The sequence below is a fragment of the Salvelinus fontinalis genome, chromosome 21, assembly GCF_029448725.1.
Source record: "Salvelinus fontinalis isolate EN_2023a chromosome 21, ASM2944872v1, whole genome shotgun sequence".
Lineage (NCBI taxonomy): Eukaryota > Metazoa > Chordata > Actinopteri > Salmoniformes > Salmonidae > Salvelinus > Salvelinus fontinalis.
Window position 1 is genome coordinate 50,804,405 of NC_074685.1, and position 22,995 is coordinate 50,827,399.

A 22,995-nucleotide genomic window follows, 5' to 3' on the forward strand; every position below is an offset into this window, starting at 1 on the left:
ATTTCTTGAAGTACAGAAAGGTGTACCACAGGGGCCAATACTAGGACCTGTTCTTTTCACTATTTATATAAATGATGTTGGTCAATCTGTTAATTTTTACATTTCATCTATATGTGGATGATACTATTATGTACACAATTGCTCCGACTGCTGAACTGGCTCTGACAAGGCTACATTCTGGTTTTGCAGGAAGCCCTTACTGATTTAAAACTCGTATTTAATACAGGCAAAACTAAATACATGTTGTTTTCAAGTTCTTGTAACACTGTCTCAGATGAATTGTATCTTTACTCATTGGATGGTTCTATTATCAAACGAGTCCCGACAATTATTTATCGTTTAAAAAACATACAACTGAGCTTGTTAAAAAACTAAGATTTATAGTGGGCTTTTGTTTTACAGAAACAGATGTTGTCTCTCTCTAGTCAGCAGGAAGCAGATTGTGCAGTCAACCTTTCTACCCGTTCTAGACTATGGTGATACTATTTATTAAAGTGCAGCTGCCTCTACTCTTAAATTTCTCATAGTGCCCTTCGTTTTATCACACGAGTCAGTTTTAGTACTCATCACTGTATTCTTTACCAAAAGGTTAAATCACATCATTATGCTTTTTTTTTTTACTTTCATAGCCCTGCTCCACAAACTGCTGACTTACCTAACAAGTTATCAAATCCGTTCACAGGGTTGGTTAACTCTGGAAACTCATTCAGAGTCCAGAGAGTTAGGTAAATCAGCCTTTAATTTCCTTGGTCCCTCTAGGGCATTTCAGACGGTTGTTCGGGGACCGTTTTACTGAAGAATGTGTCTGTTCTTTCTGATTGTACTTTGCTTTTGGTGTATAATAACGTGTATTGTATCGTGTTTATTGTATTTTGATGTGTGGTGCCATACAGGGGTCATCTGGAAAAAAAGACCTTGGTTTCAGCATTGACTCCCTATCTAAATGTGGATGCTACCATGATTACGGATAATCATACTCACGATTCAGTCAGGATTATCCATAATCATGGTAGCATCCACATGAATGTAGAAGTGTTCAGAAACATATTCTATTTGTATTTGCAAGAATAGAATAGAATAAAAGTGACTCAGAAATGACACAATACATTATTCACCATTCATTTCTATTGGGCACAAAATAATCTGGGCTATGGGACCTAATACAAACACACGATAACATCCGCACTATACACACATTGATTTTGTGTTCTAGATGTGTGGTAGTAGAGGCCTGAGGGCATACACTTAATGTTGTGAATTCTGTTATGAATGTATTGTAATGTTTTTAAAATGTATAACTGCCTTAATTTTGCTGGACCCAAGGAAGAGTAGCTGCTGAATACAAATACAAAACGTTTGACTACTTTAATACGCATGTATGTGAATTTGTCCCAATACTTTTGGTCCAATAAAATGGCCGGAATATGTACAAAAAGTGCTGACATTTCTAAATGGTTCACCAGATAAGGGTGAAAATACCCTCAAATTAAAAATGACAGTCTGTACTTTAACCTCAATCATTGTATCATGTCAAATCCTAAGTGCACAACCAAAGCAACAAAAACATTTGTCACTGTCCCAAGACTTTTGGAGCTCACTTTATGTGGTTGTCCCACCTAGCCATCTTAAGATCTGAACTGGACTGTGTGGTACGAGGACACCATCTACTGGCAATGGAAGGACACTTTTTTGCTAACTCAACTGTTTTCATGAACATTATTAAGGACTTTTTTTTGTGCATTTCTTGTATAATATAGATATATATATACACACACATACAGTAGGTGGTGTAGTTCGGCTACATTTACATATACCCCTCGGCTGCCTGACATGTGCATGTGGGTATGAACTCACTGTTGGTCCAAACACTCCCAGTATCCCTGGAAAACCTGGTTCTCCTGTATCACCCTGGAACAGAGCAGACACAGCAGTTAGGATGTGGCCCCAACAATGTGGGGCAACAACATTCCATCAATAGACCTACATCAAAAAAACAGAAGTAAGCTAATACAGGAACCATGCTATGTGAGCTTACCAGTATCATCAATGTCAATATTGATCTATATACATGTTGTTAGTTGGCTGAAACTTACAGGTTGTCCTTTGGGCCCCTGGTCCCCCTGTGGCCCTGGCAGTCCCATACCACCCTTAAAGCCTCTCTTCCCTGAGGGTCCTGTCTGGCCTGGGAGGCCCCTTTCACCCTGGGAAAAGAAATCACATAGAGCCAACTGACATGAAGAATAGTAGTATGGAGTAGGTGCCTATTGCTCTACAATAACGTTACAAGACATTCTTTAAGTTGAGCTTAATTACATTTTAATTCAGTCAATTCAGGGGATGAATCGAAAAGGCGATTTTACAATTATTGAATTTGAATTGTCATTCAATTATCCTTAGCCTATGTTTACACCCTGATGAAAACCCTTCCTCCATACACTCAACAACACAATTTCCATATCTCTTACAGTACCTTTGGTCCGAAGGTTCCCATATCGCCCGGCAGTCCCAGCCCGCCGACTTTTCCACGGTAACCAGCTTTGCCAGGGAGACCGAACTCACCATCGTCACCATGCTCGCCCTACAGCGAGAGAGAGAGTAGATTTCTTTGTACTGTATTGTCCTGTTTATCATTATTATTCATTGGGTATTCTTATTGTGAAGAATGCGAAGCATGAGCCCCAGCTTTTCTTATATTTAACTTTTATTTAAGTTGGCAAGTCAGTTAAGAACAAAATCGTATTACAATAACGGCCTTGCCGTGCGGTAGCAGAGAAAACAGTCTATAACTTGGGTGACTGGAGTCTCTGACAATTTGACGGGCTTTCCTCTGACACCGCCTACTGTATCGGTCTTGGATGGCAGGAAGCTTGGCCCCAGCGATGTACTGGGCTGTGCGCACTACCCTCTGTAGAGCCTTACGGTGGGATGCCGAGCAGTTGCCATACCAGGCGGTGAAGCAAACGGTCAGGATGCTCTAGATGGAGCAGCTGTAGAACTTTTTGAAGATCTGGGAACCCATTCCAAATCTTTTCAGTCTCCTTTGGGGGAAAAGGTGCTGTTGTGCCCTCTTCACGACTGTCTTGGTGTGTTTGGACCATGATAGTTTGTTGGTGATGTGGACACCACGGAACATTAAACTCTCGACCCGCTCCACTACAGCCCCGTCGATGTTAATGGGGGCCTGTTTGACTCTCCTTTTCCAGTAGTCCACGATCATCTCCTTTGTCTTGCTCACATTGAGGGAGAGGTTGTGGTCCTGGCACTACACTGCCAGGTCTCTGACCTCTTCCCTATAGGCTGGCTCAACGTTGTCGGGGATCAGGCCTACCACTATTGTGTCGTCAGCAAACTTAATGATGGTGTTGGAGTCGTTCTTGGCCATGCAGTCATGGGTGAACAGGGAGTACAGGAGGAGACTAAGCACGCACCCCTGAGGGGCCCCTGTTATGAGGATCAGCGATGCAGATGTGTTGTTGCCTACCCTTACCACCTGTGGGCAGCCCGTCAGGAAGTCCAGAATCCAGTTGCAGAGGGAGGTGTTTAGTCCCAGGGTCCTTAGCTTAGTGATGAGCTTTGTGGGCACTATGGTGTTGAACGCTGATTTTCCTTTTGTCCAGATGTGAAAGGCATTGTGGAGTGCAATAGAGATGGTGTCATCTGTGGATCTGTGGGGCGGTATGCAAATTGGAGTGGGTCCAGGGTGTCTGGGATGGTGGTGTTGATGTGAGCCATGAACAGCCTTTCAAAGCGTTTCATGGCTACAGATGTGAGTGCTACAGGGCAATAGTAATTTAGACAGGTTATGTTGGCATTCTTGGGCACAGGTTACTACGGTGGTCTGCTTGAAACATGGGGATTACAGATTGAGTCAGGAGGAGGTTGAAAATATCAGTGAATATACTTACCAACTGGTCAGCACATGCTCTGAGTATGCGTCTTGGTAATCCGTCTGGCCCCAAGGCCTTATAAATGTTAACCTGTTTAAAGTTCTTACATCGGCTACGGAGAGCGTGATCAAACAGTTGTCCGGAACAGCTGGTGCTCTCATGCATGGTTCAGTGTAATGCGTGCCTTGAAGCGAGGATAAAAGGCATTTAGCTCATCTGACAAAGCACCGGAGTCTGACAACTTGGATGGTAAATTACTGAGGGTAATTTCAGACGATATTGCCATTCCTATTTACCATATCTTCAATCTAAGCCTACTAGAAAGTGTGTGCTTTCAGACCTGGAGGGAAGCAAAATTACACTGAACAAAAATATAAACGCAACATGTAAAGTGCTGGTCCCATGTTTCATGAGCTGAAATTAAAGATTGCAGAAATGTTCCATATGCGCAAAAAGGGGGGTGCAGAGGGGTTTTTCTGTCTGTAATAAAGCCCTTTTGTGGGGAAAACTCATTCAGATTGGCTGGGCCTGGCTTCCCAGTGGGTCGGCCTGGCTCCCAAGTGGGTGGGCCTATGCCCTCCCAGCCCCACCACTGGCTTTGCCCTTGCCCAGTCATGTGAAATCCATAAATTAGGGCCTAATGCATTTATTTCAATTGACTGATTTCTCTGCAAAATCTGAGAAATTGTTGCATGTTGCATAATTCTTTTTGCGTTGGATAATTCCGCTGCCCAAGAATAGTAAAGCCCCCTTTACTGGCTGAAATAGCTGACCAATCAGCCTTTTACCAACCCTTTTGGATAACTTCTGGAAAAAATAGTGTTTGACCAGATACAATGCTATTTTACAGTAAACAAATTGACAACAGACTTTCAGCACGCTTATAGGGAAGGACATTCGACAAGCACAGCACTTACACAAATGGCTGATGATTGGCTGAGAGAAAATGACGATAAAAAGATTGTGGGAGCTGTTTTGTTAGACTTCAATGCGGCTTTTGACATTATCCATCATAGTCTGCTGATGGAAAAACGTAAGTGTTTTGGCTTTACACCCCCTGCTATATTATAGAACACAGAGGGTGATCTTTAATTGAAGTCTCTCAAACATAATCCAGGTATAACTTTTTTCAATCTTTACTAATGATATGCCACTGGCCTTGAGTAAAGCCAGTGTGTCTAGGTATGCTTATGACTCAACACTATTCACATCAGCTACTACAACTACTGAAAAAGACAACTACTGACAACACCACTACAACAGACCACAACCCCAGAACTACTGACAACAACCACACAGCTACTAACCACACCACAGCTACCTACCCCAACTACTGACCACAACTCCTAACCACGACCACATAACTATTGACCTCAACTACCAGCAAGAACAACCCTACTGACCACAACCACACAAATAGTGAGCACACAACTACTAAACAACAAACCTAATGACCACAAACAAAAAACCACTGACCACAAACACTATTTACCACGCAACTACTGACAAAGACAAGTACTGACCACAACCACACAACTGAACACACAACTACTGACCACAACCACTGAACAAAACTACTGACCACAAATACTCAACTTCTCTCAACCCCGCCCTGTGCAATTGGGTCCTGGAATTTCTGACGGGCCGCCCCCAGGTGGTGAAGGTAGGAAACAACATCTACACTTCGTTGACCCTCAACACTGGGGATCCGCAAGGGTGCATGCTCAGCCCCCTCCTGTACTCCCTGTTCACCCATGACTGCGTGGCCATGCACGCCTCCAACTCAATCATCAAGTTTGCAGACGACACAACAGTAGTGGGCTTGATTACCAACAACGACGAGACATGCTGCAGGGAGGAGGTGAGGGCACTCGGAATGTGGTGTCAGGAAAACAACCCGTCAACGTCAACAAAACAAAGGAGATGATTGTGGACTTCAGGAAACAGCAGAGGGAGCACCCCCCATTCACATCGACGGGACAGTAGTGGAGAAGGTGGAAAGTTTTAAGTTCCTCAGCGTACACATCACAGACAAACTGAAATGGTCCACCCACACAGACAATGTGGTGAAGAAGGCGCAACAGCGCCTCGTCAACCTCAGGAGGCTGAAGAAATTTGGCTTGTCACCTAAAACCCTGACAAACTTTTACAGATGCACAATTGAGAGCATCCTGTTGGGCTGTATCACTGCCTGGTACGGCAACTGCACCGCCCTCATCCGCAAGGCTCTCCAGAGGGTAGTGCGTTCTGCACAACTCATCACTGGGGGCAAACTATCTGCCCTCCAAGACACCTAGAGCACCCAATGTCACAGGAAGGCCAAAAAGATCATCAAGGACAACAACCACCCGAGCCACTGCCTGTTCACCCCGCTACCATCCAGGAGGCGAGGTCAATACAGGTGCATCAAAGCTGGGACCGAGAGACTGAAAAACAGCTTATATCTCAAGGCCATCAGACTGTTGAACAGCATTCACTAACTCAGAGGCTGCTGCCTACATACAGACTCAAATCATTGGCCATTTTAAAACACTGATCACTAGTCACTTTAAATAAATGCCACTTTAATAATGTTTACATATCTTACATTACTCATCTCATATGTATATACTGTATCTATTGCATCTTGCCTATGCCGCTCGGCCATCGGTCCTCCATATATTTGAAAGTACATAATCTTATTCCATCCCTTTAGATTTGTGTGTATTAGGTAGTTGTTGTGGAATTGTTAGATTACTGTTTAGATATTACTGCACAAGCATTTTGCTACACTCGCATTAACATCTGCTAACCATGTGTATGTGACCAATAAAATTTGATTTGATTTTGATAACCACACAACTACTGAACCATACAACTACTAACCACAACACCTGACCACAACACACCTACTGACCACAACTACCGAGCACACAACTACTGACAACAACCACACACCAACTGACCACACAACTACGGACCACACAACACAACTATTGAACACACAACTACTCAGAAAGACAACTACTCACCACAACCACACAACTACTGACTAAACCTACTTACCACACAACTACTGAACCATACAACTACTGATCACAACACAACACCTGACCACAACTACTGACCTTAACCACACAACTACTGACCACAATAACACAACTATTGACCACACAACTTCTGAGAAAGACAATTACTGACAACAACCACACACCAACTGACCACACAACACAACTATTGACCACACGACTACTGAGAAAGACATCTACTTGCCACAACCGCACAGCAACTGACCACACAACTACTGACAACAGCTACTCTCTACAACACAACTACTGACCACAACACAACTACTTACCACAACTCCTAACCACAACCACACAAATAGTGACCACAATACTAAACCACACAACTACTGACCACAACCACACAACTACTGAGCACACAACTACTACTGACCACAACTACTGTCCAAAACGACTGACCACTACAGACTATCGATGGGCAATTGAAATTATTTCACTATTCAAATAATATAATTAAACTACAACTTTTTAAACTTCTTCCATCATGACTCAACTAGTTATTAAGTTAATAGTTGTCTAATTACTTACACATTCTCATCAATGTTACCAAATATTTTTCTTGTGTCTTGGTGAATTGTTCAACCATTTTTTTTGGGCAATATGAATGTGTAATTTTGCTTTACTACACGGCATACCATTGCTTTACGACAGTGCCTTGTATTCTAACTGCTGAGGACTAATTGGTTCTAAGTTAGGTACAATCGTCGTAATCATGGCTAGCACATTGCTTTACCGTTGACAGCTAAGAATTAGAATTCCGTGAACTGCTGTATTTTTATAATGTGCTGCCCTTACCAAACATTTCCACACGTGGTAATGCACTCTCTCTCCACACGCTCTACTCACTGGCATGCCTTTGGACCCATCCTTCCCTGAGACTCCGTCTACGCCTGGCACGCCCTCCAGCCCCTCTCGCCCCACCATGCCTCTCGGGCCATGGAGACCAACCACACCCTGAGGAAGAAGAAAGACAAAATAAGCAAGAAGGATCAAGACAAAGGGAGAACGAGCCATCAGCACCAAATGTGTGAGTAAGCCCTGTCAAGTTTTTGGTGTGATATCACAGGATTCTTATAGTTAATATGGCCGACTATAAATGTAACCAGGTTAAGTACAGCACTGCAAGGTTTTATACAGTCAAATGGGATTTTTTTATGTTTTTAATAAAGAACTGTACAAATGAAACATATGTGAAGTCCATATTAAAAATAATATAGAAAAATGTAAAATATGCATGATACGAACGAATATATAGTAGTTGTGTGGCTGTGATATATACAGTTGAAGTCAGAAGTTAACATACACCTTATCCAAAATCACTTAAACTCAGTTTTTCATAATTCCTGACATTTAATACTAGTAATCCTAGTATAAATTCCCTGTTTTAGGATCATCACTTTATTTTATGAATGTGAAATGTCAGAATAATAGTAGAGAGTGATTTATTTCAGCTTTTATTTCTTTCATCACATTCCCAGTGGGTCAGAAGTTTACTCAATTAGTATTTGGTAGCACTGCCTTTAAATTGTTTAACTTGGGTCAAACGTTTCAGGTAGCCTTCCACAAGCTTCCCACAATAAGTTGGGGGAATTTTGGCCCATTCCTCCTGACAGAGCTGGTGTAACTGAGTCAGGTTTCTTGCTCACACACGCTTTTTCAGTTCTGCCCACACATTTTCTATAGGATTGAGGTCAGGGCTTTGTGATGGCCACTCCAATAGCTTGACTTTGTTGTACTTAAGCCATTTTGCCACAACTTTGGAAGAATGCTTGGGGTCATTGTCCATTTGGAAGACCCATTTGCGACCAAGCTTTAACTTTCTGGCTGATGTCTTGAGATGTTGCTTCAATATATCCACATTATTTTCCTGCCTCATGATGCCATCTATTCTGTGGAGTGCACCAGTCCCTCCTGCAGCAAAGCACCCCCACAACATGATGCTGCCACCCCTGTGCTTCACGGTTGGGATGGTGTTCTTCAGCTTGCAAGCCTCCCCCTTTTTCCTCCAAACATAACGATAGTCATTATGGCCAAATAGTTATATTTTTGTTTCATCAGACCAGAGGACATTTCTCCAAAAAGTACGATATTTGTCCCCATGTGCAGTTGCAAACCGTAGTATGGCTTTTTTATGGCGGTTTTGGAGCAGTGGCTTCTTCCTTGCTGAGTGGCCTTTCAGGTTATGTCGATATAGGACTTGTTTTACTGTGGATATAGATACTTTTGTACCGGTTTCCTCCAGCACCTTCACAAGGTCATTTGCTGTTGTTCTGGGATTGATTTGCACTTTTCGCACCAAAGTACGTTCATCTCCTTCCTGAGTGGTATTATGGCTGCGTGGTCCCATGGTGTTTATACTTGCGTACTATTGTTTGTACAGATGAACGTGGTACCTTCAGGCGTTTGTAAATCGCCCCCAAGGATGAACCAGACACGGAGGTCTACAATTTTTCTGAGGTCTTGGCTGATTTCTTATGATTTTCCCATGACGTCAAGGAAAAGGCACTGAGTTTGAAGGTAGGCCTTGAAATACATCCACAGGTACACCTCCAATTGACTCAAATGATGTCAATTAGCCTATCAGAAGCTTTTACAGCCATGACATAATTTTCTGGAATTTTAAGTTGTTTAAAGGCACAGTCAACTTAGTGTATGTAAACTTCTGACCCACTGGAATTGTGATACAATGAATTATAAGTGAAATAATCTGTCTGTAAACAATTGTTGGAAAAATGACTTGTGTCATGCACAAAATAGATGACCTAACAGACTTGCCAAAACTATAGTTTGTTAACAAGAAATTTACATACACTTAGGTTAGAGTAATTAAAACTCGTTTTTCAACCACTCTGTATATCTAAAATCTACGAATGAAAAATCTGAGAACAGTACAATTTTACACCCACATAAAGGACCCCTAAGTATTCATTTCTGATGAAAAAACACAAATGTGAAAAAATTGTGGACATAGTGTTTAAGAATGAAACCCCTCAATTATGGGCAAATGGGAAAATGTGGCGTGAAGGTGGACAGGTAAGCTACCGTATTTAGCTGACTTTGCTTAATTTAGAGATGATTATCAAGAAAATCTCTCACCAAAATGGAATGGTATGGCACAGCCGAATATAAGACTAGGCTAAATTCAATCAGATTCGCGCTAGCTAACACGCTCTAGCCGTAACTGCATTATAGCTGTCAAAACAACATCTCGGCATTATACCTAAAGCGGAGATTGCCATTGGCTACACGGAGTCGCATTAGTAGAAATCCCGTGCAGCCTTGTCTACAAGTTTGAACACTGGAATGTGAGATGTACAGTGGCTTGCGAAAGTATTCACCGCCTTGGTATTTTTCTTATTTTGTTGCCTTTTCGGGGGTTTGTATAGTTTGATTTACACAACATGCCTACCACTTTGAAGATGCTAAATATTTTTATTATGAAACAAACAAGAAATAAGATTAAAAAAACTGAAAACTTGAGCGCGCATAACTACAAAACTATTCACCCCCCAAAGTCAATACTTTGTAGCTCTACCTTTTGCAGCAATTACAGCTGCAAGCCTCTATAAGCTTGGCACATCTAGCCGCTGGGATTTTTGTCCATTCTTCAAAGGTAAACTGCTCCAGCTCCTTCAAGTTGGATGGGTTCCGCTAGTGTACAGCAATATTTAAGTCAAACCACAGATTCTCAATTGGATTGAGGGCTGGGCTTTGACTAGGCCATTCCAAGACATTTAAATGTTTCCCTTTAAACCACTGGAGTGTTGCTTTAGCAGTAAGTTTAGGGTCAATGTCCTGCTGGAAGGTGAACCTCCGTCCCAGTCTCAAATCTCTGGAAGACTGAAACAGGTTTCCTTCAAGAATTTCCCTGTATTTAGCCCCATCCATCATTCCTTCAATTCTGACCAGTTTCCCAGTCCCTGCCGATTAAAAACATCCCCACAGCATGATGCTGCCACCACCATGCTTCACTGTGGGGATGGTATTCTCGGGGTGATGAGAGGTGTTGGGTTTGCGCCAGACATAGCGTTTTCCTCGATGGCCAAAAAGCTGAATTTTAGTCTCATCTAACCACAGTACCTTCTTCCACAACTTCCACAAAAGTTTCAGACATTTTTTTATAACACCACCCTGATCTGTACTTCTCCACAACTTTGTCCCTGACCTGCTTGGAGAGCTCCTTGGTCTTCATAGTGCCGCTTGCTTAGTGGTGCCCCTTGCTTAGTAGTGTTGCAGACTCTGGAGCCTTTCAGAACAGGTGTATATATATGGAGATCATGTGACAGATCATGTGACACTTAATATTGCACACAGGTGGACTTTATTTAACTAATAATGTGACTTCTGACGGTAATTGGTTGCACCAGATCTTATTTAGGGGCTTCATAGCAAAGGGGGTGAACACACATACACGCACCACTTTTCATTTTTTTTGTGTGTGAATATTTTGAAACAAGTAATTTTTTAACTATTTTGTGTATGTCCATTACATGAAATCCAAATAAAAATCCATTTAATTTACAGGTTGTAATGAAAGAAAATAGGAGAAATTAATACTTTTGCAAGGCACTGTAATCCACAACTCAATTAAGCTGATAGAAATCAAAATGTTTTTGTTTAATGATTTTATATTTGAGTGTCATTATTTCTATATACCTTACACTTTCTTGTTTAGAACTTCTAATTTGAGTGGGATGGGTGTGGCTCAGTGGAAATGACCACAAGTGCAGCCACTCACCAATTTCATAGCTCCAACGCAGTTACACCTCTGACATATCGCCTAAATTAAAACAATCATCTGCTATGTAGGTGTCAGTTATCACGGGTTAACGCTGAACTGATTGAATCTACAGTAAGCCTTTGTGGGTTCCAAGTCTTTCAAAATTGTTTTTACATTAGGCCTATGTCAAAGTAGGCTAAATAATGACGATATGGGGAAATAAATTAATGTTGTATAATAATATGCTTATGTGTAAAGATTGTGGCTTATATTGCGTGATCCATTATGATTTATATCTTCTGAAACCCGCTCATGAGTTGGTTTTTAAAAAGCTGATGCTACATAAGTGACGTCTGACAAACATTGCAATTGAAATCAAGGTGAGATGCACAACCAAACTCTGACTTGAACGTTAGCAAACTATGACAGTTCTGTCTATGCTGTTTTTGTTCCACTCAAGTTTTGAAGATCGGCCATGAAAACCTTTCGAAAACATGAGGTCATGTCCAAGCATTTCCCCAAAATCCAACATGCTGTGATATATGAAGACTGAAATGTAGACTAAACAAAATGCTGATAACATAATCAGTCGTGGACTAGAGAGACAGGACCAGAGAGAAATCTACTCCTTACCAGCGATCCTCTGCTTCCAGATTCTCCTCTATGACCCTGTTTGCCTTTCTGACCCTAAACAGACAATGAAATAGAGCGAAGGAGAGAGTGAGAGAGAGAGAGAAAAACAGAAAAAAACACTAAATTCACATAGAAATGGCAAAAGGCACTGTCAAAATGGCATGAGAATGGCTAATTCCCATGTATGAATTGTGTATAGTTAGGCGTCAGGGTCATAGGTGGATAAATGTGCACTCTCTGCACAGTTCAGTAACATGTTCACAGACACACCCAAACACAAAGACTATGCAATGTTTAGGTGTGTGCAACAAATATGGTGATAATGGTTGACATCCTTACTTGATCTCCTTTGGATCCTTTGGGCCCGTGTTGTCCATGAGGTCCTGGATGTCCCTAGGACATCAGATCAGTGAACATCAGATAAAGGATAGGCAGATTTGATGAACAGCAACGAGTATACCATTATTAAAGGACCAATGAATATAGTGTTTTTATAGTTCTAACGCTAACACAAGTAAATGACCTCGACTAACCTGTACTCCTGCACTTTGCCTCGCTACCGGTACCCCCTCGTTATTATTGTTCTATTGTGTTACTTTTTATACTTTAGTTTATTCAGTCCATATTTTCTAAACCGTGTTGTCGGTTAAGGACTTGTAAGTAAGCATTTCAAGGTAAGGTCTACATCTGTTATATTTGGTGCATGTGACAAATAAAATTGTATTTCATTTTATTTGAATCAATAACAGTTTTGACCTTCCTGGTTTGGAAATTTGACCATTTGGAAATAGGAACCGACTGAGCAATAAATTGAAGATGTCTAGCAAGACATTTGGAGAACAACAGTCAAATCAAATCACATTTTATTGGTCACATACACATATTTATCCGATGTTATTGCGGGTGTAGCGAAATGCTTGTGTTCCTCGCTCCAGCAGTGCAGTAGTATCTTACAGTTCAGAACAATACACACAAATCTCAAAGTAAAATAATGGAATTAAGAAATATATACATATTAGGATGAGCAACGTCGAAATGGCATTAACTAAAATACAGTAGAATACAATAGAATACATATGAAATGAGTAAAGCAGTATGTTTAAAGTGACTAGTGTTCCATTATTCATGTGACCAGTGATTCCATGTCTATGTACATAGGGCAGCAGCCTCTAAGGTGCAGGGTTGAGTAACTGGGTGGTAGCCAGCTGGCTAGTGATGGCTATTTAAGTCTGATGATCTTACATTTACATTTACATTTAAGTCATTTAGCAGACGCTCTTATCCAGAGCGACTTACAAGTAGATACATTCATACTTTTTTTTGTACCGGCCCCCCCGTGGGAATCGAACCCACAACCCTGGCGTTGCAAGCGCCATGCTCTACCAACTGAGCCACACGGGGCCAGTTGAGATAGAAGCTGTTTTTCAGTCTATCGGTCCGAGCTTTGATGCACCTGTACTGATCTCGCCTTCTGTTCTGGATGATAGCGGGGTGAACAGGTCGTGGCTCCGGTGGTTGATGTCCGTGATGATCTTTTTGGCCTTCCTTTGACATCGGGTGCTGTAGGTGTCCTGGAGGCCAGGCAGTGTGCCCCCGGTGATGCGTTGGGCAGATCGGACCACCCTCTGAAGAGCCCTGTGGTTGAGGGCTGTGCAGTTGCCGTACCAGGCTGTGATATAGCCCGACAGGATGCTTTCATTTGTGCACCTGTAAAAGATGGTCTTAGGGGGGTCTTAGTGGCCAAGCCACATTTCTTCAGTCTCCTGAGTTTGAAGAGGTGCTGTTGCGCCTTCTTCACAGCACTGTCTGTATGGGTGGACCTTTTCAGATTTTCCATTTTCACCTTCTCCACTGCGGTCCCGTTGATGTGGATAGGGGCGTGCTCCCTATGCTGTCTCCTGAATTCCACGATCAGCTCATTAGTTTTGTTGACATTGAGGGAGAGGTTATTTTCCTGGCACAACTCCGCCAGGGCCCTTACCTCCTACCTGTAAGCTATGTCGTCATTGTTGGTAATCAGGTCTACTACTGTTGTGCTGTCTGTAAACTTGATGGTTGAGTTGGAGACGTGCATGGCCACACAGTTATGGGTGAACAGAGAGTACAAGAGGGTGCTGAGCATGCAGCTTTGTGGGGCCCCCGTGTAGAGGATCGGCGAAGTGGAGGTGTTGATTACTACCTTCACCACCTGGGGGCGGCCCATCAGGAAGTCCAGAACTCAATTGCACAGGGCGGGGTTAAAACGCAGGGCCCCGAGATTGATGATTAGCATGGAGGGTACTATGGTGTTAAATGCTGAGCTATAGTCAATGAACAGCATTCTTACATAGGTATTCCTCTTGTCCAGATGGGAGAGGGCAGTGTGCAGTGCGATGGCATCGTCTGTGGATCTATTGGGTTGGTATGCAAATTGAAGTGGGTCTAGGGTGTCAGGTAAGGCAGAGGTGATATGATCCTTAACTAGCCTCTCTAAGCACTTCATGATGACAAAAGTGAGTGCTAGGGGTGATAGTAATGTCATTAAGTTACCTTTGCTTTCTTGGGTACAGGAACAATGATGGACATCTTCAAACAAGTGGGGACAGCAGAATGGGATAGGGAGAGATTGAATATGTCCGTAAACACTCAAGCCAGCTGGTGTGAGCATGCTCTGAGGATGCGGCTAGGAATGCAGTCTAGGCCGGCAGCCTTGCGAGGGCTAACGCGTTTAAATGTCTTACTCACGTCGGCCACAGAGAATGAGAGCCCACAGTCCTTGGCTCCCAAGGACTGTGGGAGCCAAGGAGGGCCACATCGGTGGCACTATGTTATCCTCAAAGCGGCGAAGGTGTTCAGCTTGTCTGGGAGTAAGATGTCGGTGCCCGAGACGTGGCTGATATTTCCGTGATTGTCTGTAAACCCTGCCACATACGTCTCCTGTCTGAGCTGTTGAATTGCAAGTCTCTGTACTGACGTTTTGCCTGTTTGATTGCCTGACGGAGGGAACAACTACAATGTTTTTATTCAACCATTTTCCCAGTCACTTTGATTGGTTAAATACTGTGGTTCATGCTTTCAGTTTTGCGCGAATGCTGCCATCTATCCATGTTTTTTGGTTTGGGTAGGTTTTAATAGTCACAGTAGGAACAACATCCCTTATACATTTCCGGATGAACTCAGTCACTGTGTCCATCGTCATTGTTATTCTCACAGGTAACCCAGAACATATCCCAGTCCGCATGATCAAATCAAACTTGAAGCATGGATTCCGATTGGTCAGACCAACGTTGAACATACCTTAGCACGGGTACTTCCTGTTTGAGTTTCTGCCTATATGAAGGGAGGAGCTGGATAGAGTCGTGATCTGATTTGCCAACGGGAGGGCGGAGGAGGGCCTTGTAACCATCCCAGAAGGGGGAGTGACAATGGTCGAGAATTTTTGATGCGCGAGTACTACAGGCAATGTGTTGATAGAACTTTGATAGTGTTTTCCTCAAATCTGCTTTGTTAAAATCCCCAACTACAATAAATACGGCCTCAGGCTGTGGTTTCCAGTTTGCACAAAGTCCAGTGTAGTTCCTAGAGGGCCGTAGTGGTATCGGCTTGAGTGGAAATGTAAATGGCTTTGACTATAACCGAAGAGAATTCTCTTGGGCTGTAATACGGTCAGCATTTGATTGTGAGGTATTCTAAGTTGGGTGAGCAAAAGGACTTGAGTTCCTATACGTTATCATAATCACACCATGAGTAGTTAATCATGAAACATACAATACCCCTTTCTTCTTCCCGGAAAGTTCTTTATTCCTTTCTGCGCGATGTTCTGAGAACTCAGCTGGTTGTATGGACGGGGACAGTATATCCGGAGAGAGCCATGATTTTGTGAAACAGAGTACGTTACAGTCCCTGATGTCAATCTGGAAGTAGATCCTCGCCCTGAGCTCATCTACTTTAATGTCCAGGGACTGAACATTAGTGAGTAATATACTCGGAAGTGGTGGATGGTGTGCATGCCTCCTGATTCGGAATAGAAGTCCACTCCGATTATCTCTTCTCCGCTGGCTGCGAGGAGCAGCCTCTGGGATGAGTTAAATTGCCTTGGGGGGTAGGAACATAGTATCCAATTCTGGAAAATTGTATTTCTGGTCATAATGCTGGTGAGTTACCTCCGCTCTGATATCCAAAAGTTATTTCTGGCTGCATGTAATAACAAAAAAACCTTCTGGGCTAATAATGTAAGAAATAACACAGAAAAACAAAATACTGCAAAGTTGCTTAGGAGCTAGAAGCAGAGCTGGCATGTCTGTCAGCTCACATACATTTACAATTTCTTTGGACCCAAGACCCCATGCAGAATTTGAGGGTGGGTACATGGGTGGATAACTTTCAATTTTAAAGTTTTAAGGGACACATGGAATACATTGCCCAGCGAAATTCTTAGTTGCAGGTTCCTTCTCGACAATGAAACAACAATAAGAAATAATAAAATATAAGAGTTACGAACATAAACTAAATGACAGTAGAATCTAATAATACATCTTAGCATAAGTAAATTACAGGAATGCACAATTTATAGTCCAATATTTACATGTGTATTGGGGAAGAGTCTGGTAGCAGCAGTTGAATGTGTTAAGCATGAATGTATACAGTTGAAGTCGGAAGTTTACATAAACCTTAGCCAAATACATTTAAACTCAGTTTAAAGAATGATTTAATTCAGCTTTTATTTTCTTTCATCACATTCCCAGTAGGTCAGAAGTTTACATACACCCAATTAGTATTTGGTAGCATTGCCTTTAAATTGTTTAACTTGGGTCAAAGTTTCGGGTAGCCTTCCACAATAAGTTGGGTGAGTTTTGGCTATTTCCTCCTGACAGAGCTGGTGTAACGGAGTCAGGTTTGTAGGCCTCCTTGCTCGCACACGCTTTTTCAGTTTTGCCCACACATTTTCTATGGGATTGAGGTCAGGGCTTTGTGTTGGCCACCCCAATACCTTGACTTTGTTGTCAAGCCATTTTGCCACAACTTTGGAAGTATGCTTGGGGTCATTGTCCATGTGGAAGACCCGTGTCCATTTAGAAGACCCAAGACTGATGTCTTGAGATGTTGATTCAATATATCCACATACTTTTCCTGCCCCATGATGCCATATATTTTGTGAAGTGCACCAGTTCCTCTTGCAGCAAAGCATTCCCACAACATGATGCTGCCACCCCCGTGCTTCATGGTTGGGATGGTGTTCTTCGGCTTGCATGCCTCCCCCTTTTTCCTCCAAACAGAACGATGGTCATTATGGCCAAACAGTTCTATTTTTGTTTCATCAGACCAGAGGACTTTTCTCCAAAAAGTACGATCTTTGTCGCCATGTGCAGTTGGAAACCGTAGTCTAGCTTTTTTATGGCGGTTTTGGAGCATTGGCTTCTTCCTTGCTGAGCAAACTTTCAGGTTATGTTGATATAGGACTCATTTTAATGTGGATATAGATGCCTTTGTACCTTTGTATCTTCACAAGGTCATTTGTTGTTGTTCTGTGATTGTTTTGCACTTTTCGCACCAAAGTATGCTCATCTCTAGGCAACAGGACGCATCTCCTTCCTTAGCGGTATGATGGCTGCGTGGTCTCATGGTGTTTATACTTGCATACTATTGTTGGCGCCGGAGGAGATGGCCACCGTTTTACGGTCTCCTAACCAATTGTGCTATTATGTGTTTTTTCCCCGCGATATTTGTAAATGATTTTGTACATAATGTTTCTGCAACCGTATCTTACGGAAGAAAAGAGCTTCTGGATATCAGGACAGTGATCACTCACCTCGGATTAGACTAAGATTTCTTCAACAACAACAATCAGGACTCACACGATATTCTCCAAACACCCCACAGGGCAGACATCCCAATTATTCCCAAAAGGAAGCGACGCAGAGGACGAAGAGCTGGATGCCTATCCGGACCCGCAGAAGACAACTAGGAAAGCTGCCGTTACCGTCAATATTACTCGCCAACGTGCAATCATTGGACAATAAAGGCTTTGTGACCTTTGTGAGGTAAGATCACAAATATCCTAAAAACGGGACATCAAAAACTGTAATATCCTATGCTTCACGGAATCGTGACTGAATGACGACATGGATATTCAGCTAGCGGGATACACGCTGTACTGGCAGGATAGAACAGCACACTCCGGTAAGACAAGGGGGAGCGGTCTGTGCATATTTGTAAACAACAGCTGGTGCACGAAATCTAAGGAAGACTCTAGATTTTGCTCGCCTGAAGGAGAGTATATTGTGATAAACTGCAGGCCATACTACTTGCTTAGAGAGTTCTCAGCTATACTTTTCGTGGCTGTTTATTTATCACCACAAACAGATGCTGGCACTAAGACCACACTGTTGTATAAGGAAATAAGGAAACAGGAAACCACTCACCCAGAGGCGGCAGTCCTAGTGGCCGGAGACTTTAGTGCAGGGAAACTTAAATCAGTTCTACCAAATCTCTATCAACATGTTAAATGTGCAACCAGAGGGAAAAAAATTCTAGATCACCTGTACTCCACACACAGACACGCGTACAAAGCTCTCCCTCGCCCTCCATTTAGTAAATCCGACCACAACTTTATCCTCCTGATTCCTGCTTACAAGCAAAAATTAAAGCAGGACGCACCAGTGACTCGGTCTATAAAAAAATTGTCAGATGAAGCAGATGCTAAACTACAGGACTGCTTTGCTATCACAGACTGGAACATGTTCCGGGATTCTTCCGATGACATTGAGGAATACACCACATCAGTCACTGGCTTTAACAATAAGTGCATTGAGGACGTCGTCCCCACAGTGACTGTACGTACATACTCCAACCAGAAACCGTGGATTACAGGCAACATTTGCACTGAGCTAAAGGGTAGAGCTGCCGCTTCAAAGTGCGGGACTCTAACCCGGAAGCTTACAAGAAATCCCGCTATGCACTGCGACGAACCATCAAACAGGCAAAGCGTCAATACAGGGCTAAAATTCAATCCTACTACACCGGCTCCGACGTGGCAGGGCTTGCAAACTATTACAGACTACAAAGGGAAGCACAGACGCGAGCTGCCCAGTGACAAGAGCATACCAGACGAGCTAAATCACTTCTATGCTCGCATCGAGGCAAGCAACACTGAGGCATGCATGAGAACATCAGCTGTTCTGGACGACTGTGTGATCACGATCTCCGTAGCCGACATGAGTAAGACCTTTTAAACAGGTCAACATACACAAGGCTGTGGGGCCAGACGGATTACCAGGACGTGTGCTCCGGGCATGTGCTGACCAACTGGCAGGTGTCTTCACTGACATTTTCAACATGTCCCTGATCGAGTCTGTAATACCAACATGCTTCAAGCAGACCACCATAGTCCCTGTGCCCAAGAACACAAAGGCAACCTGCCTAAATGACTACAGACCCGTAGCACTCACGTCCGTAGCCATGAAGTGCTTTGAAAGGCTGGTAATGGCTCACATCAACACCATTATCCCAGAAACCCCAGACACACTCCAATTTGCATACCGCCCAAACAGATCCAAAGATGATGCCATCTCTATTGCACTCCACACTGCCCTTTCCCACCTGGACAAAAATAACACCTATGTGAGAATGCTGTTCATTGACTACAGCTCAGCGTTCAACACCATCGTACCCTCAAAGCTCATCACCAAGCTAAGGATCCTGGGACTAAACACCTCCCTCTGCAACTGGATCCTGGACTTCCTGACAGGCAGCCCCCAGGTGGTGAGGGTAGGTAGCAACACATCTGCCACGCTGATCCTCAACACTGGAGCTCCCCAGGGGTACGTGCTCAGTCCCCTCCTGTACTCCCTGTTCACCCACGACTGCATGGCCAGGCATGGCTCCAACACTGCATGGCTCCATCATTAAGTTTGCTGTGGGTGGTGCCAGAATAACAACCTATCCCTCAACGTAACCAAGACTAAGGAGATGATTGTGGACTACAGGAAAAGGAGCACCGAGCACGTCCCCATTCTCATCGACGGGGCTGTAGTGGAGCAGGTTGAGAGCTTCAAATTCCTTGGTGTCCACATCAACAACAAACTAGATTGGTCCAAACACACCAAGACAGTCGTGAAGAGGGCACGACAAAGCCTATTCCCCCTCAGGAAACTGAAAAGATTTGGCATGGGTCCTGAGATCCTCAAAAGTTTCTACAGCTGCAACATCGAGAGCATCCTGACCGGTTGCATCACTGCCTGGTACGGCAATTGCTCGGCCTCCGACCGCAAGGCACTTCAGAGGGTAGTACGTACGGCCCAGTACACTACATGGGCAAAGCTGCCTGCCATCCAGGACCTTTACACCAGGCGGTGTCAGAGGAAGGCCCTAAAAATTGTCAAAGACCCCAGCCACCCCAGTCATAGACTGTTCTCTCTACTACCGCATAGCAAGCGGTACCGGAGTACCTAGTCTAGGACAAAAAGGCTTCTTAACAGTTTTTACCCCCAAGCCATAAGACTCCTGAACAGGTAACCAAATGGTTACCCGGACTATTTGCATTGTATTCCCCCCCCCCCCCCCCAACCCCTCTTTTACGCCGCTGCTACTCTCTGTTTATCATATATGCATAGTCACTTTAACTATACATTCATGTACATACTACCTAAATTGGCCCGACCAACCAGTGCTCCCGCACATTGGCTAACCGGGATATCTGCATTGTGTCCCACCACCCGCCAACCCCTCTTTTTACGCTTCTGCTGCTCTCTGTTCATCATATATGCATAGTCACTTTAGCGATACCTACATGTACATACTACCTCAATAAGCCTGCCTAACAGGTGTCTGTATATAGCCTTGCTACTCCTTTTTCAAATGTCTTTTTACTGTTGTTTTATGTCTTTACTTACCTACACACACACACACACACACCTTTTGTTCCCCGCACCATTGGTTAGAGCCTGTAAGTAAGCATTTCACTGTAAGGTCTACACCTGTTGTATTCGGCGCACGTGACAAATAAACTTTGATTTGATTTGTACAGATGAACGCGGTACCTTCAGGGGTTTGGAAATTGCTCCCAAGGATGAACCAGACTTGTGGAGGTCTACACCTTTTTTTCTGAGATCTTGGCTGATTTCTTTAGATTTTCCTATGATGTCAAGCAAAGAGGCACTACGTTTGAAGGTAGGCCTTGAAATACATCCACAGGTACACCTCCAATTGACTTAAATGATGTCATTTAGCCTATCAGAAGCTTCTAAAGCCATGACATAATTTTCTGGAATTTTCCAAGCTGTTTAAAGGCACAGTCAACTTAGTGTATGTAAACTTCTGACCCACTGGAATTGTGATACAGTCTGAAAGTGAAACAATCTGTCTGTAAACAAGTATTGGAAAAATTACTTGTGTCATGCACAAAGTAGATGTCCTAACCGGCATGCCAAAACTATAGTTTGATAACAAGAAATTTGTGGAGTGGTCGAAAAAAAGAGTTTTAATGACTCCAACCTAAGTGTATGTAAACTTCCGACTTCAACTGTATGCTTCGGTGAGATTGGCTTTTTAGCATTCATAGCAATGGTTATCAACTGTACTGCAAGGATGGAAAGTAAGTCGCAGAAAATAGAGGTTTTTCGGACATCAACTGTATGTGTGTGTGTGTATGCCTGTGTGAGTGTGTGCATGTGTGCTAAGGTGCAGAGAATCAGAGCAGGTGGTTAGTCCAGTTCAAATGTTCAGCAGTTGGATGTCTTGGAAAAAAGAAATTGTCTCTGAACCTGTTGGTATCAGACTTCATGCTCCGACTCCGTCTGCCCGATGGTAAAGGAGAGAACAGCTCGTTGCTGTGGTGTGTGGGGGTCCTTGATGATGCTGCCTGCCTTCCTCAGGCACAGTTTCAAGTATATGTACTGGATGGGCGGGAGCACGGTCCCAGTGAGGTTCACCACCCACTGGAGGACCTTGCAGTCATGAGCGGAGCAATTCCCGTACCAGGCCATGATGCAACCATTCAGGACGCTCTCGATGGTGTAGTGGTAGTATTTGGAGAGGACCTGGAGCGGCATGACAAATTTCTTCAGCCACCTTAGGAAGTAGAGACGCCGTTGTGCCTTCTTGACAAGAGTGGTGGTGATGTAGGTCTCCTTAAAGCAGGTGGGGACTAAAGCCTGGGAAAGGGACAGGTTGAGAGATGTCAGAGAAGACTTCACTCTGGGGACGCGGCCAGGGATGCCATCTGAGCCGGCGGTTTTGTAAGTATTCACTCTTTTGAGAGTTTTCCTCACATTAGCCTCGTAGAGCGAAAGCACCTGGTCATCCGGAGCAGCGAGACTCTTCGTGGATGGCTCTATATTGTCTGCCTTGAAGCGATCATAGAATGTGTTAAGCTTGTCTGGGAGGGAGGCTTTAGTGGGCACTGCACAGCTGGATTTCCTTTGTAGTCTGTAATAGTCTGTAGTCAGTTGTCGAACATCAATTCAAGTTTGAATCTCTAAAGTCTTTTTGCGTCCCCAATGGATTTAGGCGTCGTGCCCCACCAAGTCATCAGCGTTCGTTCTACTGCAGTACGAGCTCTCAGCATTGTACGGTTATCTCCGTTCATTCAGGGTTTTTGTTTGGGGTATGTCCGGATTGTTCTTGTTCTTGTACGACATCATCAACAGATTTCCTAATGAAGCCTGTGACTGACGATGTACAGTATATTTGTCAATGTTGATTAATGAGTCCT

At 43.4% G+C, this 22,995-nt stretch overlaps 1 protein-coding gene across 1 annotated transcript in view; it reads right to left on the reverse strand.

Annotated features, from left to right (window-relative positions):
- Positions 1–22,995, reverse strand: part of col27a1a (collagen, type XXVII, alpha 1a) — a 210,187-nt gene that overhangs the window by 16,193 nt on the left and 170,999 nt on the right. The window contains exons 45-50 of the mRNA XM_055875638.1: positions 12,645–12,698; positions 12,306–12,359; positions 7,799–7,906; positions 2,471–2,578; positions 2,094–2,201; positions 1,855–1,908 (exon numbers count right to left, since the gene is read on the reverse strand). Of these exons, the coding sequence (XP_055731613.1) occupies positions 1,855–1,908; positions 2,094–2,201; positions 2,471–2,578; positions 7,799–7,906; positions 12,306–12,359; positions 12,645–12,698 (486 nt within the window). The remainder of the gene's footprint in view (positions 1–1,854; positions 1,909–2,093; positions 2,202–2,470; positions 2,579–7,798; positions 7,907–12,305; positions 12,360–12,644; positions 12,699–22,995) is intronic.